Source organism: Papio anubis, chromosome 13 (assembly GCF_008728515.1).
Source record: "Papio anubis isolate 15944 chromosome 13, Panubis1.0, whole genome shotgun sequence".
In the NCBI taxonomy this organism is placed as follows: domain Eukaryota; kingdom Metazoa; phylum Chordata; class Mammalia; order Primates; family Cercopithecidae; genus Papio; species Papio anubis.
In genome coordinates, this window is record NC_044988.1 from 62,496,489 (window position 1) to 62,518,696 (window position 22,208).

General features: G+C 46.5%; 2 protein-coding genes across 8 annotated transcripts in view; one reads left to right on the plus strand and one right to left on the minus strand.

Annotated features, from left to right (window-relative positions):
• FAM219A (family with sequence similarity 219 member A) overlaps window positions 1-10,288 on the minus strand; it is a 59,017-nt gene extending 48,729 nt beyond the window's left edge. For all 4 annotated transcript variants that reach the window (XM_009188609.2, XM_003911574.3, XM_009188608.3 and 1 more), the window contains exon 1: window positions 9,887-10,288. In XM_009188609.2, coding sequence (XP_009186873.2) covers window positions 9,887-9,946 — 60 coding nt within the window. In that variant the 5' untranslated portion in view covers window positions 9,947-10,288. The remainder of the gene's footprint in view (window positions 1-9,886) is intronic.
• Window positions 10,289-10,439: 151 nt separating this feature from the next.
• The window catches only part of DNAI1 (dynein axonemal intermediate chain 1), a 65,761-nt gene continuing 53,992 nt past the window's right edge, over window positions 10,440-22,208 (plus strand). For 3 of the 4 annotated variants that reach the window (XM_009188606.3, XM_017949782.2, XM_003911572.4), the window contains exon 1: window positions 10,440-10,733. In XM_009188606.3, the coding sequence (XP_009186870.2) occupies window positions 10,686-10,733 (48 nt within the window). In that variant the 5' untranslated portion in view covers window positions 10,440-10,685. The remainder of the gene's footprint in view (window positions 10,734-22,208) is intronic. The other variant, XM_009188607.4, reaches the window with a different exon arrangement.

The following is a 22,208-nucleotide window of genomic DNA, read 5'->3' on the forward strand; positions in this document are numbered from 1 at the left end:
CTACTGCTTGGCAGGACATAAAAGCACAGAGCACAGCCCAAGGTAAAAATGAGAAATAGAACTAGGCCATGGTGGGAGCTAAGCTATGAGGACACAAAGGCATAAGAATGATATAATGGACTTTGGGGACTCACGGAAGAAGGGTGGGCGAACGGTGAGGGATAAAAGACTACACGTTGGGTACATTGTACACTGCTAGGGTGACACATGCACCAAAATCCCAGAAATTAGCACCAAAGAACTTATCCATGTAACCAAAAACCACCTGTTCCCCAAACACTATTAAAAAACAACAACAAAAAAAAAAAAAACAAAAAGAACTAACTCAGCCATGGGATAGCCACACTGGTTTAAAAGTAAAGTACTAGTTGGATGCCGTGGCTTACACCTGTAATCTTAGCACTTTGGGAGGACATGGCAGGTGGATCTCTTGAGCCCAGGAGTTTGAGACCAGCCTGGGCAACATGGCAAAACCCCATCTCTACCAGAAAAATACAAAAATTAGCTGGGCATGGTGGTACACACCTGTAGTTCTAGTTACTTGGGAGGCTGAGGTGGGAGCTTGGGAAGGTCAAGGCTGTAGGAGACAGAGTGAGACTGTGTCTCAAAAAAAAAAAAAAAAAAGTAAAGTACTACATGGCTAACGTATAGAATATATAAATTATATCTCAATAAAGCCGTCCAAAAAATAAGCATCAAAACAACATTTGGTAGAGGGATATAAGGGAAATAAAACTCCCTTAGAAATATTATGAGAAAAACAAGGCACTTGGTATTTGCCTGTGCACCTAACCAAAGTTAACCAAGAGCTTCCTACTGATAGCAGCAAGTTCAGACCCTGAAACAAATCAGCAACATCCCATTAAACACTAGCATAGGAAAAATGGTGTGGGTTATAAAAGACACTCAAAAGAACTAGGAAGGCCGGGCGCGGTGGCTCATGCCTGTAATCCTAGCACTTTGGGAGGCAGAGGAGGGTGGATCACGAGGTCAGGAGATCAAGACCACAGTGAAACCCTGTCTCTACTAAAAATACAAAAAATTAGCCAGGCACGGTGGTGGATGCCTGTAGTCCCAGCTACTCGGGAGGCTGAGGCAGGAGAATGGTATGAACCCGGGAGGCAGAGCTTTCAGTGAGCTGAGATTGTGCCACTGCACTCCAGACTGGGCGACAGAGCGAGACTCCGTCTCAAAAAATAAATAAATAAATAAATTTAAAAAGGAACTAGGAAGACTATAAATCTAGACTGGATCAGCACAGATACTAATTTCTAAGCTAAAGTTTTTCGAAGAGTATATTCCATGAAACACATTGGTTCTGTAAGATGTTAACAGATGTAACATGAAAAAAGGTTCTACAGTTAAATAAGCTTGGGAAACATTGAATTAAACAAAGTTGAAAAGGTTTCTTTACTGCAGGACATCTCAGAGCCTTTAAAATGTCAGTGGGCATTGTGATGGGATAGAGCATATAGTCTTTCCCAAAGAAATTTTTCTATGGAGCGTTTTTCCCCCATAAAGCATCCCAAAGGATCAATATTCCTAATAGAATACTATAAGAAATCCTGGTCTAAACCATGCATGGCATGTGGCCAAGGGCTTCACCAATTCCTTCATAAGGATAAAATGGGAAATTAATATGGGAACTAGGTCAGGCATGGTGGCTCACACCTGTAATCCCAGCACTTTGGGAGGCCAAGGTGAATAGATCGCTTGAGCTCAGGAGTTTGCGACCAGTCTGGGCAACATGGCGAAACCCCTTCTTTACAAAAACTACAAAAAATTAGCTGGGCGTGGTGGCACGTGAATGTAGTCCCAGCTACTCAGGAGGCTGAGGCGGGAGGATCGCTTGAGCCTGGAAGGCAGAGGTTGCAGTGAGCCAAGATTAAGTCACTGCACTCCAGCCTTGGTGACAGAGACCCTGTATCAAAAAAAAAAAAAAGTAGGGGGAACTATAATTTATAGCTCGTACATGATTATGTTTAACTACATAGTGAAATATATGTGGTTCTCACTCCACAGTTTGCATGTAGTTAATTCAATAATCTTTTTTTTTTTTTTTTTTTCCTGGAGACAGAGTCTTGCTCTGTCGCCCAGGCTAGAGTGCAGTGGCGCAATCTCGGCTCACTGCAACCTCCGCCTCCTGGGTTCAAGCAATTTTCTGCCTCAGCCTTCCGAGTAGCTGGGATTACAGGTGCCCGCCACCATGTCTGGCTAATTTTTGTATTTTTAGTAGGGACAGGATTTTACCATCTTGGCCAGGCTGTTCTTGAATTCCTGACCTCGTGATCCACCTGCCTCGGCTTCCCAAAGTGCTGGAATTGCAGGCGTGAGCCACCGCGCCCGGCCAATTCAATAAATCTTAAAATGCTCCTTCAGGTATTGTTCTCAATAGATGGGATATACTCTACTTATAACAGCCAAGAATCTGGTGGCCAAATCAAGCAAAACCAGGCGAGGAGCCACAATCACTGGTCTTGTTTCTGCCTTGAGGTGGCCTCTTGTCATATGTTTAGACTTAGGGCTGAAATGGTCATTCAGAAAACACCATTCATAGCTGTATGTCCCCTCTTTCTTGCACGCACACTCACATACCTCACCACCATCACAAAAACTTAAAATTGACCTTCAATAATCACAACCATCCGATCCTCAATTTGCTATCTCTGAATAACAATAATAACAACAAATACAAGTATAGATTTGCTTGAACTCTCTCCTGAGAATGTATAGCCTAGGAGGAAACTCCTGAGGGCATGTGTCTACCCTCTCTCCCAGACCAGACGCTACAGGCCTCTTTCCTAGACAACTTCCCTACTCCAGAGTCCCTCCCTGCAGCCAGAAGTTGATTTGACTGTCCCACAGTGAGGCCTGTGGGTCATGTGCCAATTTCTAAACTCCAGAGCAGACTCAAATCCAGAGCTTGTTCCCCTTCCTTCCTTCCTTCCTTCCCTCCCTCCTTCCTTCTTTCCTTCCTTCCTCCTGCCCAGAAAGCCAGATTCCCACCAAAGCCTCCGTAAGAAACAATGACTTGGGACCCTGCTGAGCCACACCTCTTGCTTCCTTCAACCAGCACCTCTGTTTATCTGCCTCAGCCCAATTCTTCCCTTCCCACATGCTCTGTAGCTCCCTGAACCAGTTCTCCCAGGTCTCTAGGAAGGCACAAAGCAACTAAGCCCAAGAAGCTACATTTCCCATGTTCCCTTTCCAGATACAAGGCTCCACCTGCCTTTTTAAGGAGGTAAGAGGGTCCCTGAGACTAATCAGGTTTGAGTGAAGAAGCCTGTTTTCCATTTCTGCTCACGCTGGGCTATATAGGCACTCAAGGGCAGCAGGCAGCTGGGGTTGGGAATGACTCAGCCTGAACCCCAGCTACCACAGAAGCACCTACCCACAGAGGCCACATTTGGGCCCTCTGAGAAGCCAAGTCACCTCTGAGTGATCTCACCCCAGAATTCTGCTCCTTTGGTACACCTTGTCTGGAAGAAGTAACTTGGGCTCTGCTTCTACCCAACTGCAGATTTTCAGGCTGGTCTCAGAAAAGGGAAGTACACATCCTTTTCCATTATGACTCTTGCAGTGATGTAGTAATACACATATCCATTCCAGAAGGAATCAGTGAAAGAGCCCAGCTTAATCAGTTAGAAAAAAAACCATAGATTTGACTAGAATGATAGTAAAAGGCAAAGCCAGAAACTGCAACATAAAGCACTCAGGTAACAAAGGATTTTATTTTTTCTTCATCAAAGTGCTACTGGAAAGAAAATAACAACAACAAAACCCACTATGGCTCCTTGCTGCTACCACCAATTCTCTTGAATTCATCAAAGCAGGTTGCAGGGGAGAAGTATTCACTGGCAGATGAGCGTGTTTCTCAGCAGCCCTTTTGAGGCGGATGGAGGACCAGTGCCGCTCTGACCTTTGGTTTTCTAGGACTTCTGGGTTCCTCATAACTCCAAAAATGTAGCTTCAGCAGTAGAGCAAAGGAAAACAGCAGCCTTTTCTGTTATAAGAAGTCCCTGAGACCAAAAGGTACATGGGCTCCTGAGTTTCCTGAGGTGGTGATGGTCTCTTCCTCCATCCACGTGTCCATGCCACAAACTTAAGAGTCATCCTTAACTCTCTACCTCTCCATTCCACCTCCCAACAGATATCATATCCTGCCTATTCCACCTTATTAGTATTTATGTATCTGTCCCACCATGTTTCTCTGCTTCTGCAGGCCTTTATCATCTAGCAGAATTATTACACCCAGGTCTGTACTCGTTTTCCAACTTCCAATCTCATCTTCTCCAATCTCTCATCCACCACTGGAGTGATAACCTAAACTCAGATTTGATCATGTTATTCCCTTAATTATAACTCTTCATTCATTCCAAATGCGCTCTTTTGTTTCTTCTTCCATGCCCTTTCTTGGCTTAGCCTCATTTTGTCAGTCTGCCAAGCTTCTAGTACTCTTCCTAGGGCCAGTTCCTAGGGCCTCCGTGAAACCTTCCCTGATCACTCAATGAGAGCCCTTCCTGCTTTCATTTGGTGCTCCTGGGCCTGGTTCTTCTCTTGCAGTGCTCACTATTCTGTAGTGCCTCAATCTGAGTTCTGGACTGTGCTGTGCATCTCACTGGAGCGACATTCTGTGTTATTGAGCCCAGAACAACATCTAGCAGAGAGTAGGTTCTTATTTGGTGTTTGTTTGATGAGGAGATGAGTAGTAAGGAGCTGCAGGCTTGAACAAACCTGATCCTCAGTTTGTAATATAGGGCAGGAAAGAAGGGTGCCTCTGCCCAGGAGCCTGAGAAATACTGCTGGGTCATGAGCCACATGGACCCACTAGGAGAATCCACCCTTAAATTGAAAAGTCATCTGGCAAGGAGGCAACTTAAGGTGCCCAGAACATAGAATATATATAGGTCAATTTTCCACAGTGGCTACTTGCTATCTTTAAAATGTTCTCTCTGCCACTTTCAGGAGCTGCTGTGGCCTACCCACTGAATTAAATGTCCTGTCCTAAGCATCCCCATCCATCCCTGAGTGTCAGGAAGCAGTAGGAGTCTGAAACTCCCTCCCAAGCTCATGTAGTCAAAGAGTCAAAATCTCAGCATTCCTCACCCTCTCCCAAAGGAGGGTGTCACTCTTTGTCATGACACTCCATTGATCTCTACTCTTTTTGACATATATCTAAAAACCTTCCTATAGCCATCTGAGCCCATCCTTCTCTTGGCCACCCACTGGAGAGATCTTACTTGTCCCTGTATCCTTAAAGTACCTGATCTGAGTAGATGCTCGTGAACTAAATGAATGAGTTAACCAATAACCTAGTTTCAGTGAGGCTAGAGTAACATTTCTCTCAGCTGTGCAGAGACCCTGTCTGGTGCCATTTGCCATTCTTTAAGTCTCTTTAGTCCCTGAGAGCACAGGAGACAGGGTGTTGCCTGACACAATTAAGTCCTTAAAAGCTCCATTTGTTCTTCTTACAACAATTCTCTTCCTCTCCAATTGCAGCAGAAGAGAAGACATAGACTGTGTGGCTACACCAACAAGCTGAGCAGACAGACAATAGGGCCAGAGAGCAATATCCCTGTTGCTCATACAAACAATATACCAAACTCAATCCAACTGGTCAACAGAGAGCCTTGGGCTGCTGGAACTTCTCTAGATCAGTGAGGTGTATGACTGAGACACAGAGCTGACACACAAAATGTGCCTATCCCTGGCAGTTTCTTTGGGAGAATCTGCGCTCAGAAACACTCAGGATTGTCTGAGAGACAGATACAGCAGGAATGGAGTCCAGTGGATAGGTCTGTAAGAGGAGCTCTCATTTCATAAGAAGATAGGAGGCTGAGTGCAATGGCTCACGCCTGTAATCCCAGCACTTTGGGAAGCCAGGCGGGCAGATCATGAGGTCAAGAGATCGATACCATCCTGGCCAACATGGTGAAACCCCGTCTCTACTAAAAATACAAAAATTAGCTGGGCGTGGTGGCATGTGCCTGTAGTCCCAGCTATTCGGGAGGCTGAGACAGGAGAATCACTTGAACCTTGGAGGCAGAGGTTGCAGTGAGCCAAGATCGCGCCACTGAACTCCAGCCTGGGCAACAGAGCAAGACTCCGTCTCAAAAGAAAAAAAAAAAAAAAGGAGACAGGAAGAGACCCCGGGGACCTCTCAGGGATAGACCTGGGCCTGGTTCAGCTGCTGAGTTGCAACAAGGCCAATTAAATAATTGGTGTGATGGGGAAAGGAGGGAAGCCACTCCTTTCAGGCAAACTCCCACCAGAGACAGGAGGCTCCATGCAGCTGTGACAACAGCAGCAGCAATAACAGGGCAGGGATCTCCTCCTCTTCCTCCCACTAGCTGAGATCTAATGCTTAAATTAGCACCTTGGAAACACCCAGATCTGCTGGCTGCCTTCTCTCCCAGTTCTGACACGCCCCCAGGCCTTCTTTTCAAGCCTGAGTTTCTCTTTCAATTAAATAATTTAAAAAATAAAGACGCGCTCCCCCTAGAGTTTATCTTTCCAAGTAGGGAATGGCCTCTGGATTCTTCCCATCACTATGGGATGGGGAGAGTTATTTGATGATGGTGCCCATGTGACAAGCTTTTATCCATACAGCTTGGTCCAGAAAGGGGCAATGATGACACCAGCATTGCCTGGCTCCCTTGGGGCTTAAGGAGTCAGCCCCTACTCTGTCCTCAGTGGAGGATCACACTAAGAGAGTGAGCAAGAGAAACAAACTTTGATAAACTGTGAGCTCAAAAGCAGGGTCACATCTGTGTCTGTGTTGCTAACCACTCTATCCCTAATACTCAGTTTAATATTTGGGACAGAGCAGATGCTCAATAGTTATTTGGTAAATTAATTGCTGAATCAATGATATCAGGTCTCTGTGATATTCTTAGAAGGGAGAGTGAGGAGCTATTGTTTAAACTTTAAAGAGATAGTTTGTCTTCATCTCATACATGAAAAAACAATCTAGGAAGGAGGAGAGACTTCCTAGAGGTCTCAATAAATGGCAAAAAATGAAATAGGTCATAGCTAAGTCTGAGCCTGGGACCCTGGTTTTCATGGCCTATCCAAATACCCTTAAAGAGCCATTTTGCCCTCTTTTTTGCCCTTTACCTCTATGACATGCTATCTTGATTTTTTTTTCTTTCTTTCTTTCTTTTTTTTTTTGAGACAGAGTCTTGCTCTGTTGCCTAGGCTGGGATGTAGTGGTATGAACATGGTTCACTGCAGCCTCGACCTCCTGGGCTCAAGCAATCCTCCTGCCTCGGCCTCCTGAGTAGCTGGTACTACAGGCATGCAGTACCATGCTGAGCTAATTTTTAAATATTTTTGTAGAGATGGAGTCTCACTATGTTTCCCAGGCTGGGCTATCTTAATTCTTTATGCCGCAAAATGAAGACTCCTGAAGAAACATCACACAAGATTCTGCTGGTCAACAATACACAGGGGATTTAAGGATTTTTGAGGTGCCTCTGGAATACAACCTGGGGACACAGGTCAGGAAGCCGGGCAATGTCTATGACCCTCAAATGAGGGATGACTATATTGCTATTTCCATAAGGCTCTCACTCAACCTCAATAAAGTATTCTCAGGCCGGGCATAGCGGCTCGCTCTTGTAATCCCAGCATTTTGGGAGGCTGAGGCGGGCAGACCAATTGAGGTCAGGCATTCAAGACCAGCCTGGCCAACATGGTGAAACCCCATCTCTACTAAAAATACAAAAATTAGCCATGTGTGGTGGCAGGAGCCTATAATCCCAGCTATTTGGGAGGCTGAGGTAGGAGAATCACTTGAATCCAGGAGGTGAAGGTTGCAGTGGGCCAAAATCATGCCACTGCACTCTAGCCTGGGTGACAGAGGGGGACCCTGTCTCAAAAATATATATATATATATTCTCTTGCAGACAAGGGTGACTTTAGCAGTTAAAAGGGTCTGAAGGCAGTCAGAGCTTTTCTAAGTGCCTCTTTGCCACAGATACTTCTCCAACTCCAGGTCCACACAGACCGGAAGCAGCTCAAGAGTCCTCTACCCAGCCAAACCACTATTCAGAATTTCAGGCAATAACAGAAGCACCAAGGACAATTGAGAGAGCCTGCTGGCTCTATTTCTTCTCCCCTTTGCTTGAACAGCTATTTCCTCCCTTTTTGGAAACCCCAGCTGGGAGACAAGAAACAACTCATTGCTTCCTTTTCCTGACACATTTGAACCTCCTCTTCCTTCATCCACCCTCTATTTTGATTCTTGATTAGATGCTTAGAACTGGAAGGGCAATCTAGTTTGACAAGCCAGGTTAGCTAGAAAGAGAACTCAGAAAGGAAAATTCTCTTCAGCCAGCCCGAAGTCCTTCTTTAAGTTCATGGGATGGACTTCTCTCCAGGATTTTCTGGCTCCCAAATAATCCAATGATGGCATGAATCTAGGAAAAAGTCCTGCAACATCTCTCTCTGGTTTAATATTGTATGCTTCTGTAAAACTTCTTTGTTTTGGCTTTTAGAACTGTCTAAGTAGTCATGAAAGGGGGAAAAAGCCTTTTGTCTCCTGCTAAGTGGCCACTAATAATTCTCTCTACCATCCCCCAAAAGGTGTGACAAAAAGGCGGTGATGGGTCCCTGCCAAGGCCCATCTTGGCTGCTGTAATGGGTAGGTTACTCCTCCAGGAAGCTATAAAGCACATCTGTCAGCCAGGGGGTTATAGGCCCAAGGGTAGACCTGTTTCTGGCCACCCTGCCTAATACAGAAGCAGAGCTTCAGAACTTGGAGAGCTCAGCTCTGCTCCAGCCAGCACAGTTCAGAGAAATGGGGCATCCACGGGTTTGTAGCTCACCTTGCCTCCTTCCAATTCCAGCTCAGGCTCCAGGGGGATAAAGCGAACACAGCCTAGACATTCCTTCTCTTCCCCCTTCACTATACGAGCTGGCTAGGCCTCCACGTCTCCCACCCGGTTGCCTGACAGACATGCGAGGTCAGCTAGCCCCCGGGGCGGTGGCCAGCAAGCATGGTCTCCCTTAGGCCTACCCTCGGTGCACCCGAGTTGCCCTCCCCCTTCTATTCCCTCCGCGCCAGCAGCGATGACATCATTCCTCCCTGACTCCGGGACCGCGGACAGGCGGCAGGATCCGCGCCCAGCAAGGACTTCAGGCACGTAGGCCTAAGATGAAGGGGGCTCTTCGCAACCAGTGGGCACAGGCAACTCCAGCGCGGCCCCACTTCCTCTCCCGTCGGTTCCCGAGCACTCTCATCTGCACCCCGATTCCCCATCTGGTCGCCGTGTACTCTCCTTCCCGGTTTAGATGCCCCCAGCCTGGACTGCCCGCGCTCGCCAAGGGAGAATGGAATTCCCAGGTTCTGCACCAACCACCTTCCCCCACTGGGTCCCTCGCCCCGGCCCAGCTTTCCTATCCGTATATCCAGTGGACAGGCGGGCAGGCCCCTCCTCTTTTAAAAGCTGATTCCCAATCTCTCTTAGCCTGACGGCTCCCCCGCCCTAAGCATCACAGGCCTCTAGGATTAAACGCCTCCCCACCTCCCATCCCAGCCCCCTGGGCCTGCCGCCGGCGATGCCCCATGACAGTTCCTTCGCCAGCCCCCGCTATGGGCCTCCACTAGCTGTGTGCACCTTTGTGCCCCCTCCGTTCCATCCGACGGTGCTCTGCCTCCACCGACGGTGCCCTCCGCCCTTACAGGTCCCTTTGCTCTCATCCAGCATATTCTCCCACGGTTTTCTTGTCCTGCAAGTCCCCGTCCCCCGGCAATACGTTTTCAGGGATCTCTTTGCCCCATCCGATGGCGCCCCTCCGCACAATCCCCCCGGCCTGATTCCCTCCCTCCCCCTCAAGCGACGCCCCCTCCCGGCCTTGGCCTGCCAGCCGCCCGCCCCCTCACCAGCGGCTGCATCTCCGAGTGCGCGGTGGGCACCTGGAACCGGTCGATCTCCTCCATCATGGTGCCGGCGGGCGAGCGGGCCAGGGGCCGGGCGCGGCCAGGGACGCCGACGGGACCGCGCGGGGCGGCGGCCCCAGGAGCCCGGCGGGTGGTGCAGACTAGGCCTTCCCGGACCAGTCGGGCTGGCAGGGGCCGGGCGGATGCAGGGGTGGGCGGGGGCGAGAGGTTCGCAGACTGGCTGAAGCCGGCGTGACTCCGTGGACTTGCCTAGCACTACCGCGGCTGTGGCCGGGCCGAGCCGCAGGTCTTGCCTCGCCTCCTACTCCGCCGCCGCCTCCTGTCAGCAGCTCAGCCACTGCGGTGACTCGGCAACTCCACTTCCGGGTCCGGGACACCGCCCGGGACTTGCATTATTCATGAGGAGGCGGTGTCTGGGGACCCCAGCCCCACCCACATGCGGGAGTTCCGAAGGCGCGCGACCGCCCGGCTGCGATTCCTGAGGGGGCGGGGCTTAGTGGAGACTGGCTCACCGCGCGCCCAACCCCGCCTCCTTCCCGGGCCGGCTGGGCGCGCCAGAGGCGCCTGCGCCTTGGCTGTAGGGCGGTTGCTGGGTAACCGCGTCAGGGAGTTGGATTCTGTCCTGCAAGGGCACGGAGACCCACAACGACGGCTGTCCCTAAAGAACACTTGCGACTGGTAGTTGAAGTGGAGAGTCCAGATTTCTTGTGGAGGTCAAGGAGACGGACAAACTTTTTGTCTTCAGACGAGGGAGCGTTTTGTAGACTCTCCGGGGGTTGAGATGCTTCCTGCTTCTGCGAAGGCTCCCCATAAACAGTCTCGTAAGCAGGTAACGCAAGCACACCTTCCTTCTGATGACCTCTGACCTTCGTCGTCGCCAGTGACCACTAATCATACCTCTCCTACTGATCCTTGATCTTTTATCTGTTGACCCCTAACCTTCTCACCCCCGTGACCTCTAGCAAGTGCTCCCACTGACCTCTGACTCTGTCCTACTCTTTCCCACTAATCCTGGCCTCCTCTCCCATACTACCCCAACCCACTGTTTCTTACCTCTCTCCTTTTATCCACCATTCCCATCTCTTCACTTTACCCCATGGACTCATTCTGACCAGTCTATCCTCCTTAACTCCCCCATCCCCATTCCCACGAGTCCCTTCCTCCTTGTCCTCACATTCTTGTCCCAAAGGAATTTTTCTTTTTTTTTCTTTCTTTTTTTTTTTTTTTTGAGACAGAGGCTCGCCCTGTAGCCCAGGCTGGAGTGCAGTGGCGCCATCTCAGCTCTCTGTAACCTCTGCCTCCTGGGAGCAAGCGATTCTCCCGCTTCAGCCTCCCGAGTAGCTGGGACCAAAGGCATAGGCCACCACTTCCGGCTAAATTTTGTATTTTTGGTAGAGACGGGGTTTCCCTATGTTGTCCAGCTCGTCTGGAACTCCTGAGCTCAAGCGATCCCGCTACCTTGACCTCCGGAAGTTCTGGGATTACACGTGAGCCACTGCGCCCAGCCTCAAAGGCATTCTTTATCCAACCCTTTGCTGTGTGCTTAGCTCCAGGCTAGGTGGGAACACAGGCCTTGCTGTTTGGGAGCCCACAGAGGGTGCGCAAGAGAACTAAACAGAATACAGGATAGGCTATGTGCAGGAGTTTGATTTATTTTCTGTGCTGGGAGATTTATGAGGAGAAAGAGGGCAGGCAAAGAGGAAGAGGAGAGAGGCCCTTTTCTCATCTCTGTCCCCACCCCCACACTGCACAACCCAGACACTCGCCCCCAACTATTTCTGGAGCCTCATGTGTCTCTCTTCCCTGCGAGCCCCTGGTCCACTCCTGTGATTCATTCAGCTATGTGAACATTATGCTCTGATTACCACCTGGACAGATGTCATCCCTTCTCACAGGAAACCGGAGTCATACCCCCCTTAACCCACCGAGCACCGAGTTCTGCCTTCTTCCTCAGCATCACCACGGAAGGCAAGGCAGTCCCAGTTTCCCAAGGAGTCTTCTGTGGTGAAGCAACTTAGTCCTTCAGGAACTTTTTCCAAACCCTTTATGAATTACCACTCTGGCTAATGTGTAGTTTCTAGCTCTGGAAAGCAGGACTTCTATTTATTTATTCCAGATTTACCTCACTCAAGTCTAGGTATATTGAGGTTTAGAGAACCAATCTGTGTCCATGCTACTTACGACTTTGCATATTTTGGTCTGGCCACCTCCATGTTAGCCTTTGCTCCTCTGCCTCTTTTACCTGGCCTTCTGGAGCAGATGGCCGTGACTTTCTTAGGTCTCTGCAGCCTTGGGGAAGCTGCTAGTCCTGTAAGAACATGCCCTAATTTTATATCGGGGTTGGGCTTCACGTTGAAGTTCATGTACTGTGTTTTAGCCTCCTGACCCTATATTTACAGGCAGTTTGCTTTTATTTATTATTTATTTATTTATTTATTTATTTATTTTTTGAGACGAAGTCTCGCTCTGTCGCCCAGGCTGGAGTGCAGTGGCCGGATCTCAGCTCACTGCAAGCTCCGCCTCCCGGGTTTACGCCATTCTCCTGCCTCAGCCTCCCGAGTAGCTGGGACTACAGGCATCCGCCACCTCGCCCGGCTAGTTCTTTGTATTTTTTAGTAGAGACAGGGTTTCACTGTGTTAGCCAGGATGGTCTCGATCTCCTGACCTCGTGATCCGCCCGTCTCGGCCTCCCAAAGTGCTGGGATTACAGGCTTGAGCCACTGCGCCTGGCCTATTTTTTATTTTTTATTTATTTTTATTTATTTATTATTATTATTATTTTGAGACTGAGTCTCGCTCTGCCTCCCAGGCTGGAGTGCAGTGGCGCGATCTCGGCTCACTGCAAGCTCCACCTCCCGGGTTTACGCCATTCTCCTGCCTCAGCCTCCGGAGTAGCTGGGACTACAGGCGCCCGCCACCACGCCTGGCTAATTTTTTGTATTTTTTAGTAGAGATGGGGTTTCACAGTGTTAGTCAGGATGGTCTCGATCTCCTGACCTCGTGATCCGCCCGCCTCAGCCTCCCAAAGTGCTGGGATTACAGGCGTGAGCCACCGCGCCCAGCCTATTTTTTATTTTTGAAACGGAGTTTCGCTCTTGTCACCCAGGATGGAGTGCAGTGGCACGATCTTGGCTCACTGCAACCTCCACCTCCCGGTTCAAGGGATTCTCCTGCCTCAGCCTCCCAAGGAGCTGGGATTACAGGCATGCGCCACCACGCCTGGCTAGTTTTTTTTTTTTTCTTTTTTTTTTTTCTTTTTGGAGACAGGTCTTGTTCTGTCGCCCAGGCTGGAGTGCAGTGGCGCGATCTTGGCTCACTGCAAGCTCCGCCTCCTGGGTTCACGTCATTCCCCTGCCTCAGCCTCCTAAGTAGCTGGGACTATAGGCGCCTGCCACCACGCCCGGCTAATTTTTTTGTACCACGCCCGACTAATTTTTTTGTATTTTTAGTAGAGACAGGGTTTCACTGTGTTAGCCACGATGGTCTTGATCGCCTGACCTCGTGATCCGTCCGCTTCGGCCTCCCAAAGTGCTGGGATTACAAGTGTGAGCCACCGCACCAAGCCAGTTTTTGTATTTTTAGTAGAGACGGGGTTTCACCATATTGGTCAGGCTGGTCTTGGACTCCTGACCTCAGGTGATCCACAGGCCTAGGACTCCCAAAATGCTAGGATTACAGGCGTGAGCCCCCGTGCACCAGCAGTTTGCTTTTAAAATTATTGAGGTTTGGTTTACATATAATAGAATGTACCATTTTAGTTGTACGTGTTGACAAATTTTAACAAATTTACACACGTATGAACCACCACCACACTCAAGATATAGGATACTGGCCGGGCGCGGTGGCTCAAGCCTGTAATCCCAGCACTTTGGGAGGCCGAGGCGGGTGGATCATGAGGTCAGGAGATCGAGACTATCCTGGCTAACATGGTGAAACCCCGTCTCTACTAAAAATACAAAAAACTAGCTGGGCGTGGTGGCGGGCGCCTGTAGTCCCAGCTACTTGGGAGGCTGAGGCGGGAGAATGGCGTGAACCCGGGAGGCGGAGCTTGCAGTGAGCCGAGATCACACCACTGCACTCCAGCCTGGGAGACACAGCGAGACTCCATCTCAAAAAAAAAAAAAAAAAGATATAGGATACTTTCTCTATCCCAAGAAGTTCCCTGTGCCTCATCCCACCTCCTATTCCCCACCCCTGGCCTGCCTAGGTAACCACAGATCTGCTTTCTGTCATTACAGATTCGATTTGTCTTTTCTAGCAACTTGCAATTTGAACAAACTTGGGGATGGGTTGCTGTAGCCCATTAGGGAGACATTAGAGACTAGTTACAATGAGAGCAGAGAGAGGTGATAGTAGACAGAAAGCAGAAAAAACTGGGTCAACTGACCCCGTACACATCAGCACTGCTCTATGGAGGGAAGGGTTGTTTTAATTCAGAGTAAATATTGGTGTGCGGGGTGTGAGAAAAGGTTGGGTTGTGCTAGGTTGTATTCATCATTTTCTTGCCTCAGTGAAGACCAATATGAGTCAGTGCTAATCAGGTGTGGGATGTCCTAGAGATGTTTGAGAAGTTGTGTCTGTCCTCTGGGAATTCAGTTCAATGGGGGAGAGAGAACACAGGCATACAAAAATAAAGGAGGACGGAATCCCTGAGGATGAAGGAGAGAGAGGCCTGCAGGTTAGAGCAGCAGAAAGGCTTCAGAGAGGAGGTAGGTAGGACTGGGATGCCAGGGGTGAGGGATAGAGGGATAGAGGATAGAGAGGAGTTTAAATTCCGTTTGTTCATGTCACTCCACTGGTCACCTTTTAGTGACTCCCTGTTGCTCTCAGGATAAAATCCCAAAAGTCCAATTTGCTTGGTATGGCCTTTGCCACCCTGCATGATCTTGCCTTTGCTACCCATCCTACTTCAAATCACCACCTATATGAAAATTCCACAATCCCAGCAAACTGAACTGCCCTCACTTCCTAGAAAGTAATATTCACACTGTTTATCTCCTCTAAGCTTTTGAAATCTTTTCTGTCTGCTTCTACCTACTCTACTCCACCCTGCCCCAAATCTTTCATTCATATCCTATTCATACTGCGGGTCTAAGCTTGGCATTCATATTCTTCTACAAAGGATTAAGTCCCCTTTCTGGAGGCAGGATAGGGTGATATCCCCACTAGACTATAAACTCTGTTATGGTAAGGATCATGTCTGTCTTGTTCATTGTTGATTCCCCTCTGCCTAGCACAATACCTGGAATACATTGAATTCTAAGAAAATGAGTTCAATATGAATTCTGAATGCCCTAAATTGTTCTTGGAAATTATCATCTGAATGTGTCTGAAGGATAGGAAGGGGTGAGACTGGTATGGGGAGACCTAGTGGGAGATTATAACAAGGAAATGTAACTGTGTAAGCATGGTTTTCCAGGTGCATGTTTATATCTGCTTCGGCAGTAGGGCTGTGAATGATTCAAATTTGAACCATACGTATCCATGCCTTGAGAGATGGGTTTTGGAGACTAAGAGATAAAAATATTGATGTATAAATATTCATGCAGTAATTATTTATCGTACACACTCTGTGTTAGGTACTGTTCTAGGTATCGGTGATATAGCAAGAAACAAAACAAACAAAAATCCCTGCTCTCATGGAGCTTATTTTTTAGTTGGAGGTAAAGTGGCAATAAATAAATATGTAAAATATATAGTATATTAGATGATGATAGATGCCAAGAAGAAAACTAAATCAGAGAAGTAGACTAAGAAGTTCAGGGAATCAGAAGATTATCATTTAAATAGGATGAACAGGGAAGGTATCACAGAGGTGGCATATGAGCAAAGACCTGAAGGAAATGAAAGAACTATGCAATATCTGGGGGTGGGGTGTGAGGTGAAGGGGTGGGGACAGGGGAAGCATTCCAGACAGATGGCATAGCAAGTATAAAGTCCCTCGAGATGGGAGCCTGCTACACATCTTCTGGATCAGCAAGGAAGGGAGTGGGTAATGTGGCAGGAGATAAGGTCAAAGAGGTACATTCCCCTATACCATAGAGTTAATCAAATAACCCATGGCATATTAAATTGGTCATTATGGAGCTCCATGAATCATAATTTGTAATTAAAATGCATGAATGTCAGGCACCATAAACCATGCATGACCAGCTCAAAACATCACTTGTAATGCCCCAATAGCAAAGCGTCCTTCCTGAAAATTGTGAGAATGCCAACTGGCTGCATGTATGCATGTACAGGAGGAGCTTTGCAGCATTGCCAAACATTGCCTGGCAGCCAAACTTCTTAGTAGAAAACCAAATTAGAATCTTCTGTGAACTCCAGTTAAAAGCTAATTTTAGTTTATGACTAACAAATTTTAGTACCCCTTTATAACTCAGTTGGTTACCATAAAAAAAAAAAATCAAAGTCTGGAATTTTACATCATTCTCCTGTAAAAGCCAAAGAAAATACTTTTATTTTGGATCATTTTGTGGTCTCTCAAGAAGCTCCTATGGTGCAATACTTTTAGAAATATTGATATAGATTAGGGGTGACCAGGGTAGGAGTGAGTGGGCAGAATTGGGCATGAGGCCAAAAGAGAGTCTTGGATGATTCAGAGATTTTGAGCCTGGTGATGGGGCCTGGTATCTGTAGATGAAAAGACAGGAGGTGAACAGAATCTAGGGGAAGTTGATGTGCTTCTGTATGTCCAAAGTAAGATAGCTTCACTCCTGTGACCTCAGTGTCATTCTTTTTTTTTTTTTTTTTTTTTTTTTTTGAGACGGAGTCTTGCTCTGTCACCCAGGCTGGAGTGCTGTGGCCGGATCTCAGCTCACTGCAAGCTCCGCCTCCCGGGTTCCCGCCATTCTCCTGCCTCAGCCTCCGGAGTAGCTGGGACTACAGGCGCCCGCCACCTCGCCCGGCTAGTTTTTTTGTATTTTTTTAGTAGAGACGGGGTTTCACCGTGTTCGCCAGGATGGTCTCGATCTCCTGACCTCGTGATCCGCCCGTCTCGGCCTCCCAAAGTGCTGGGATTACAGGCTTGAGCCACCGCGCCCGGCCCTCAGTGTCATTCTTACACATATATTCCTCAAGCCCTAGATATGATCTTTTACTCCCTTACCTCTTAAATATGTCTCAAGTTAAACTACTTTTTTCGTATACACTGCCACCTCCCTAGCCCAGCCTACAATCATCTCTTACCAAAGAGTGCTATAAAAGCCATGTAACTAGTCTTCCCTCATTCACTTGTGCCCTTTCCAATCCATTCTCTACACTGCATCAAAAGTGATCTTTTCAAACTGTCAATCTGATTATGCCATCCCCCACCCAGAACACTTCAGTGACTTCCCATTGCTCTTAGGATAGGGACCAGAATTTTAGATAATCCCTCCAGAGGCCTGAATGGGCCTGAGACCTACTTGGGTCTGTATACCTTAATTTGTACCACTCTTCTCCCATTATCGCTGTACCTTAGTTCTATGTGCTGCCCCCTCTTTCTGGAATGCTCTTCATACCCTCCCTCACACATATACTCACTCCTAAGATTTCAACCCCCAAATCAATCCCCACAACCTGCCCCAATTCCCCCTGCCCTGTTGTGGAAGATAGAGTAAGTTTCCTCTGTTATATAGTCTCATTGCTCTGTGTTCCTTTCTTCCATAGCATGCATCACGGTTTGTAATTATTCACTTATTTGTGTAATTATTTGATTATTGTATATCTCTCCCATTAGATTATGAGCTCCTTGAGAGCAGGGCCTGTGGATGTTTTTGCTTATATCTGTATTCTCAGCTCCTAAAACATCTCCGTGATGACCTCAGAAGCTCTTGATGAATGTTGAATGAATGATCAACTGTGGTTGGGGAAGTAGCACAGTGTTCTATGGAAGCATGTGGTAGGCGGTCTTCGTTCTGATTCTGGGGAAATTAGGGAAGACTTCTGGGGGGACCACCAGTATTTTAAGGTTTGGATAGAAGAAGAAGAGTTCAAAATGGAGAATAAGAAGGCATAATCAGAGAAGTAAGAAGACAACAAGGAAAACTAATATCCCAGAAGTCAAAGGAAGAATGTGTTTCAGTGAAACTGTATGGTCAGCCAAGTTGCATGTTGCTAAAGTGTCAATGAAGATAAACACTAAGATATAACTATCAGATTTAATAACTTGGAAGTTATTGGGGACCTTGGAAAGGACAATTTCAGAGGGAAAAGCTAAACTGAATTGAGCTAAGAAGGCAGTAAGGAGTATGTAGGCAGATTGTTTTTTAAGATGAAAGACTTGAATATATTAAATGCTGAGGGGAAGGATCCTAAATGGAGAGAGAAGTTGAAGATAAAGAAGGAAGATAAATAATGACTAGAGCCAAGTCTCGGAGGAGATGATGTTGTGGACAGGAGGAGGCACACTTTGTAACAGGACAGGAGAAGGGATGGATGCAGTTGATGATAATTTTGAGGTTTAGCAGCAGAAAACTGAGAGAGTTTTTCTTCTTTTCCCCTACTAGTGTTATGGAATTCCTTCTGGAAGTGATAACTAGAAAACAATTTTTGCCAATGGCAGTTCCATTTTGTTATGATTATAGTCATGCTATTTTCAGAGTTAGAGTCTGAGGTTTGTCATGCACAATTATCAGATTACAAAACAGCTGTGAGCATTTGAGGCCAGAACTTGTTTTCCTCCCCTGTGTACTAGGGGGCCTAGCACATTGTTAGCACTCGACACATGCCAGGTACTCAAATAATAATGGCAGAGGGCTCTTGTGCTTGTTGCTGGGCTTTGCAGACTCCAAGTGGATGCTAAGGAGTAGTGTTGACTCTCTGACTCCAGCTGTGAGCAAGCCACATGAAATTGTTTTCTGCCAGTTAGGAATTTGTATCAAGTGTTCAATCTTTGCAGTCACTGAGCACTGACAGAGTTGTATGCAAGAAGCAAGCAAAGGACAAAGCTGTTGTAACTTTAGTTTCACTGGTTTGAGTCTTGCAACACTTTGTTCTACTCATAGAGTCACTGGATTCTGGTTTGCATGGTGGATTTATGTCCTCCATTTGTCTCACCTCCTAGATTGAGAACCCTGGGTGTGAGAACCAGCTCAATCTTGGTTCCTCTTTAGCTGTCATCCAAGGACCTGGCACATAGTAGTTGCTTAATAAATGCTGGATGAATGAATAATGACTGAATGAGTTAGTTGATGAGTGAATAAATGAGTGATGGGAAGGTCTGTACTATGCTACCCTGAACACTAACTTTTCTTTCTTGGCCTGCAGAAGAAGCAATTCATGCCTCTTTCATCCTAGTCAAAGTAGCCTAATCCTATTAATTATGTAGGGACCCTACCCCTAATGTTAAGCTTATTTTTCTACTTTTATTCTTACATCACATCCATTTGCTCATTTACTTATTTTCTCAATGTGTCATGTATTCAGCCTCAAATCTTATTTGGGAACAAACTGGAGTGTATATGGACAAAATAATCTGCTGCTCCTTGGAGAGGCATCTGCTTCTGTGCCTCTGTGTCTTTGTTAATTATTTTGTTCCTTCTGCATGGAATGCCCAAGTCTTCTCTACTCTTCCTACCCTTTACAGACCTGGCAAACCCTAACGCACATTACTTGAGTTAAGCTCTTTAGCTTACAAAGAACAGAGGCTCACTCAAGTTACCTCAGATAAAACAGGATGAGAGAAGGGGGAAGGTATATATGTGCGGAGTTACAGATGGTTATTATAAATACGTAGATAACCTAGAATTGAAATTTGAAAACAATTGATTCTGAAACAGGTATAGGAACCAACTGCTTTCTCCATGTCTCTCACGGCCTGTCTATTTCTCTTAACAATTATGTTTCATTCTTATTCTTATTTCCCAACTGACCAGATTTCCATGGTCTCTGCTCCCTCATAATTTTAGTCTGTTTCCAGCTTATCATGGCTGTTCTGACCTCTCTACCTCACAAACATTTCCATCAATATCTCCATCCAACTACTGGTTCACCCGGTAGTCCTAGTTCAAATTCTTAAGGAGGGAATCTGATTGACCCTAGCTCATCTGTTCATGCTAGGCAATGTCAGCAAGGGACAAGATCCTATGGCTCTTTAAGCAACCAAAGCTAGAAGGAGATATTCTCTTTGCTCAGCTCCTCCAGTGGAAGATATAACTTGCTTTACTCTAAAGTAACTTCTGTGTTGTTTCTGGTAAATCTCTTTCTCATGAATTGTGCAGGAAGGGGCCTCAGATTTCTTCTAGTCCAATGCTTTCATTCAGGGCTGATATTTACATTACAAAAGGTCCTGTCCTTTACAAAATGCTTTACTGTAGGGTTTTTAAAATAGCACATTTCTGCAATGAATTTTAAAATACAGCACACAGGCCGGGCATGATGGCTCATGGCTGTAATCCTAGCACTTTGGGAGGCTGAGGCAGGAGGATCACTTGAGCCTAGGAGTTTGAGACCAGCCTGGACAACATAGCAAGACCCCATCTCTATACACACATACAAAAATTAGCCAGGTGGCATGCACCTGTAGTTCCAGCTACTGAGAAGGCTGAGGCGGGAGGATCCCTTGAGCCCAGGAGTTCAAGACTCCAGTGAGCTATGATTGTTACCACTGCACTCCAGCCTGGGCAACAGAGTGAGAACCTGTTTCTAAAATAAATAAATAAAATGCAGTATACTTTATATATAACCTTAAAGACCTTGATTTAGGGGATTTGTATTCTGGCCATGGTGCAGAAATCTACACTGGACTTTCCCTCCCACTGTAAACAGCTGTAAGCCTGTACACAATATATGACACTAATATTTTTAGGTATTGGACAATAAATAACATAGGACAGTGACTCCTGAGGGAAGGAAAACACTCAACGTGAGTCACACATTTACCCTTGCTCTCTGCCTAAGGACAATTTCTTGATCATGGCTCAGAGAGGTAGATCCAAAGGAGAGCATGATTGTACCAGGGAGTAACCCAGATGTTGGAATTAGCAAGCAATGTCTTTAAGGCAGCTGTTATAAATGTATTTATGGACATAAAGGAAATACTGTTTTAATGGATGCACAGATGGAGAATCTAAGCAGAAAAATGGAAACAGTAGAAAAATACAGTATCAGAAATAAAAAATTATTTAGATAGGCCTAACAGCTGAATGTGAAGATGGATCTATGGAAATTATTCAATCTGAAGAAGAGAGAGAAAGAAGGTTTTGTTTGGTTTGGTTTGGTTTTTCTTGTAAAAAAGAGAGCCTGGCTGGGTGTGGTACCTCATGCCTATAATCCCAGCACTTTGGGAGGCCGAGACGGAAGGATCACTTGAGCCCAGAAGTTTGACACCAACCTGGGCAACATAAAAAAAAACCTCATCTCTACAAAAAAATTAAAAATTAGCCAGGCGTAGTGGTATGCCCCTGTGGTCCCACTACACAGGAGGCTGAAGTGGAAGGATAGCTTGAACCCAGGAGATCAAAGCTGCAGTGAGCTGTGACTGCGCCACTGCACTGCAGTCTGGGTGACAGAGTGAGACCCTGTCTCAAAAAAAAGAGAAAAGAAAAAGACAAGACAGGCCCACTGTTACTGAGGCTCCATTAAAAAAATAATAATAATAAAAGAGAGGGCCTTAGTGAGCTATGAAATATATTATATATGTATTTGGAACATGTGTATAGTTGGAATACCAGAGGGAAAAAGAGGAGGAAAAAATATATGAAGAAATAATGCTCAAAAGTTTTCTAAACTTGGTGGAAAACATACAGGACTATCAGAAACTCAGTGAGCCCCAAGCAGAATAAATACAAATAAAACTACATCTAGGTCTTTCATAGTCAAACTACTGAAAACCAAAGATAAAACTAAAACCTTGGAAGTAGCCAAAGAAAAATGACACATTGCATACAGGGGAACAATTATATGAATTGTGGTTGACTTCTCATCATAAACAATGTAGGCCAAAAGACAATGGAATGGCTTTTTTTTTTTTTTTTTTTTTGAGACAGGATCCCACTCTGTCACCCAGGCTGGAGTGCAATGGCGTACTCACAGCTCACTGGAGCCCTGACCTCCTAAGCTCAAGTGATCCTCCTGCCTCAGCCTCCAAAGTAGCTGGGACCACAGGCATGCACCACCAAGCCCAGCTAATTTTTTTTTAATATATATAGAGACAGGGTCTCACTAAGGCTGGTCTTAAATTCTTAGAATCAACTGATCATCCTACCTCAGCCTCCAAAAGTGCTGGGACTACAGGTGTAAGCCACTGTGCCTGACCTGGAAAGACATATTTAAGGCACTGAAAGAAAATTACCGTCAACTCAGAATTCTATATCCAGAAAAA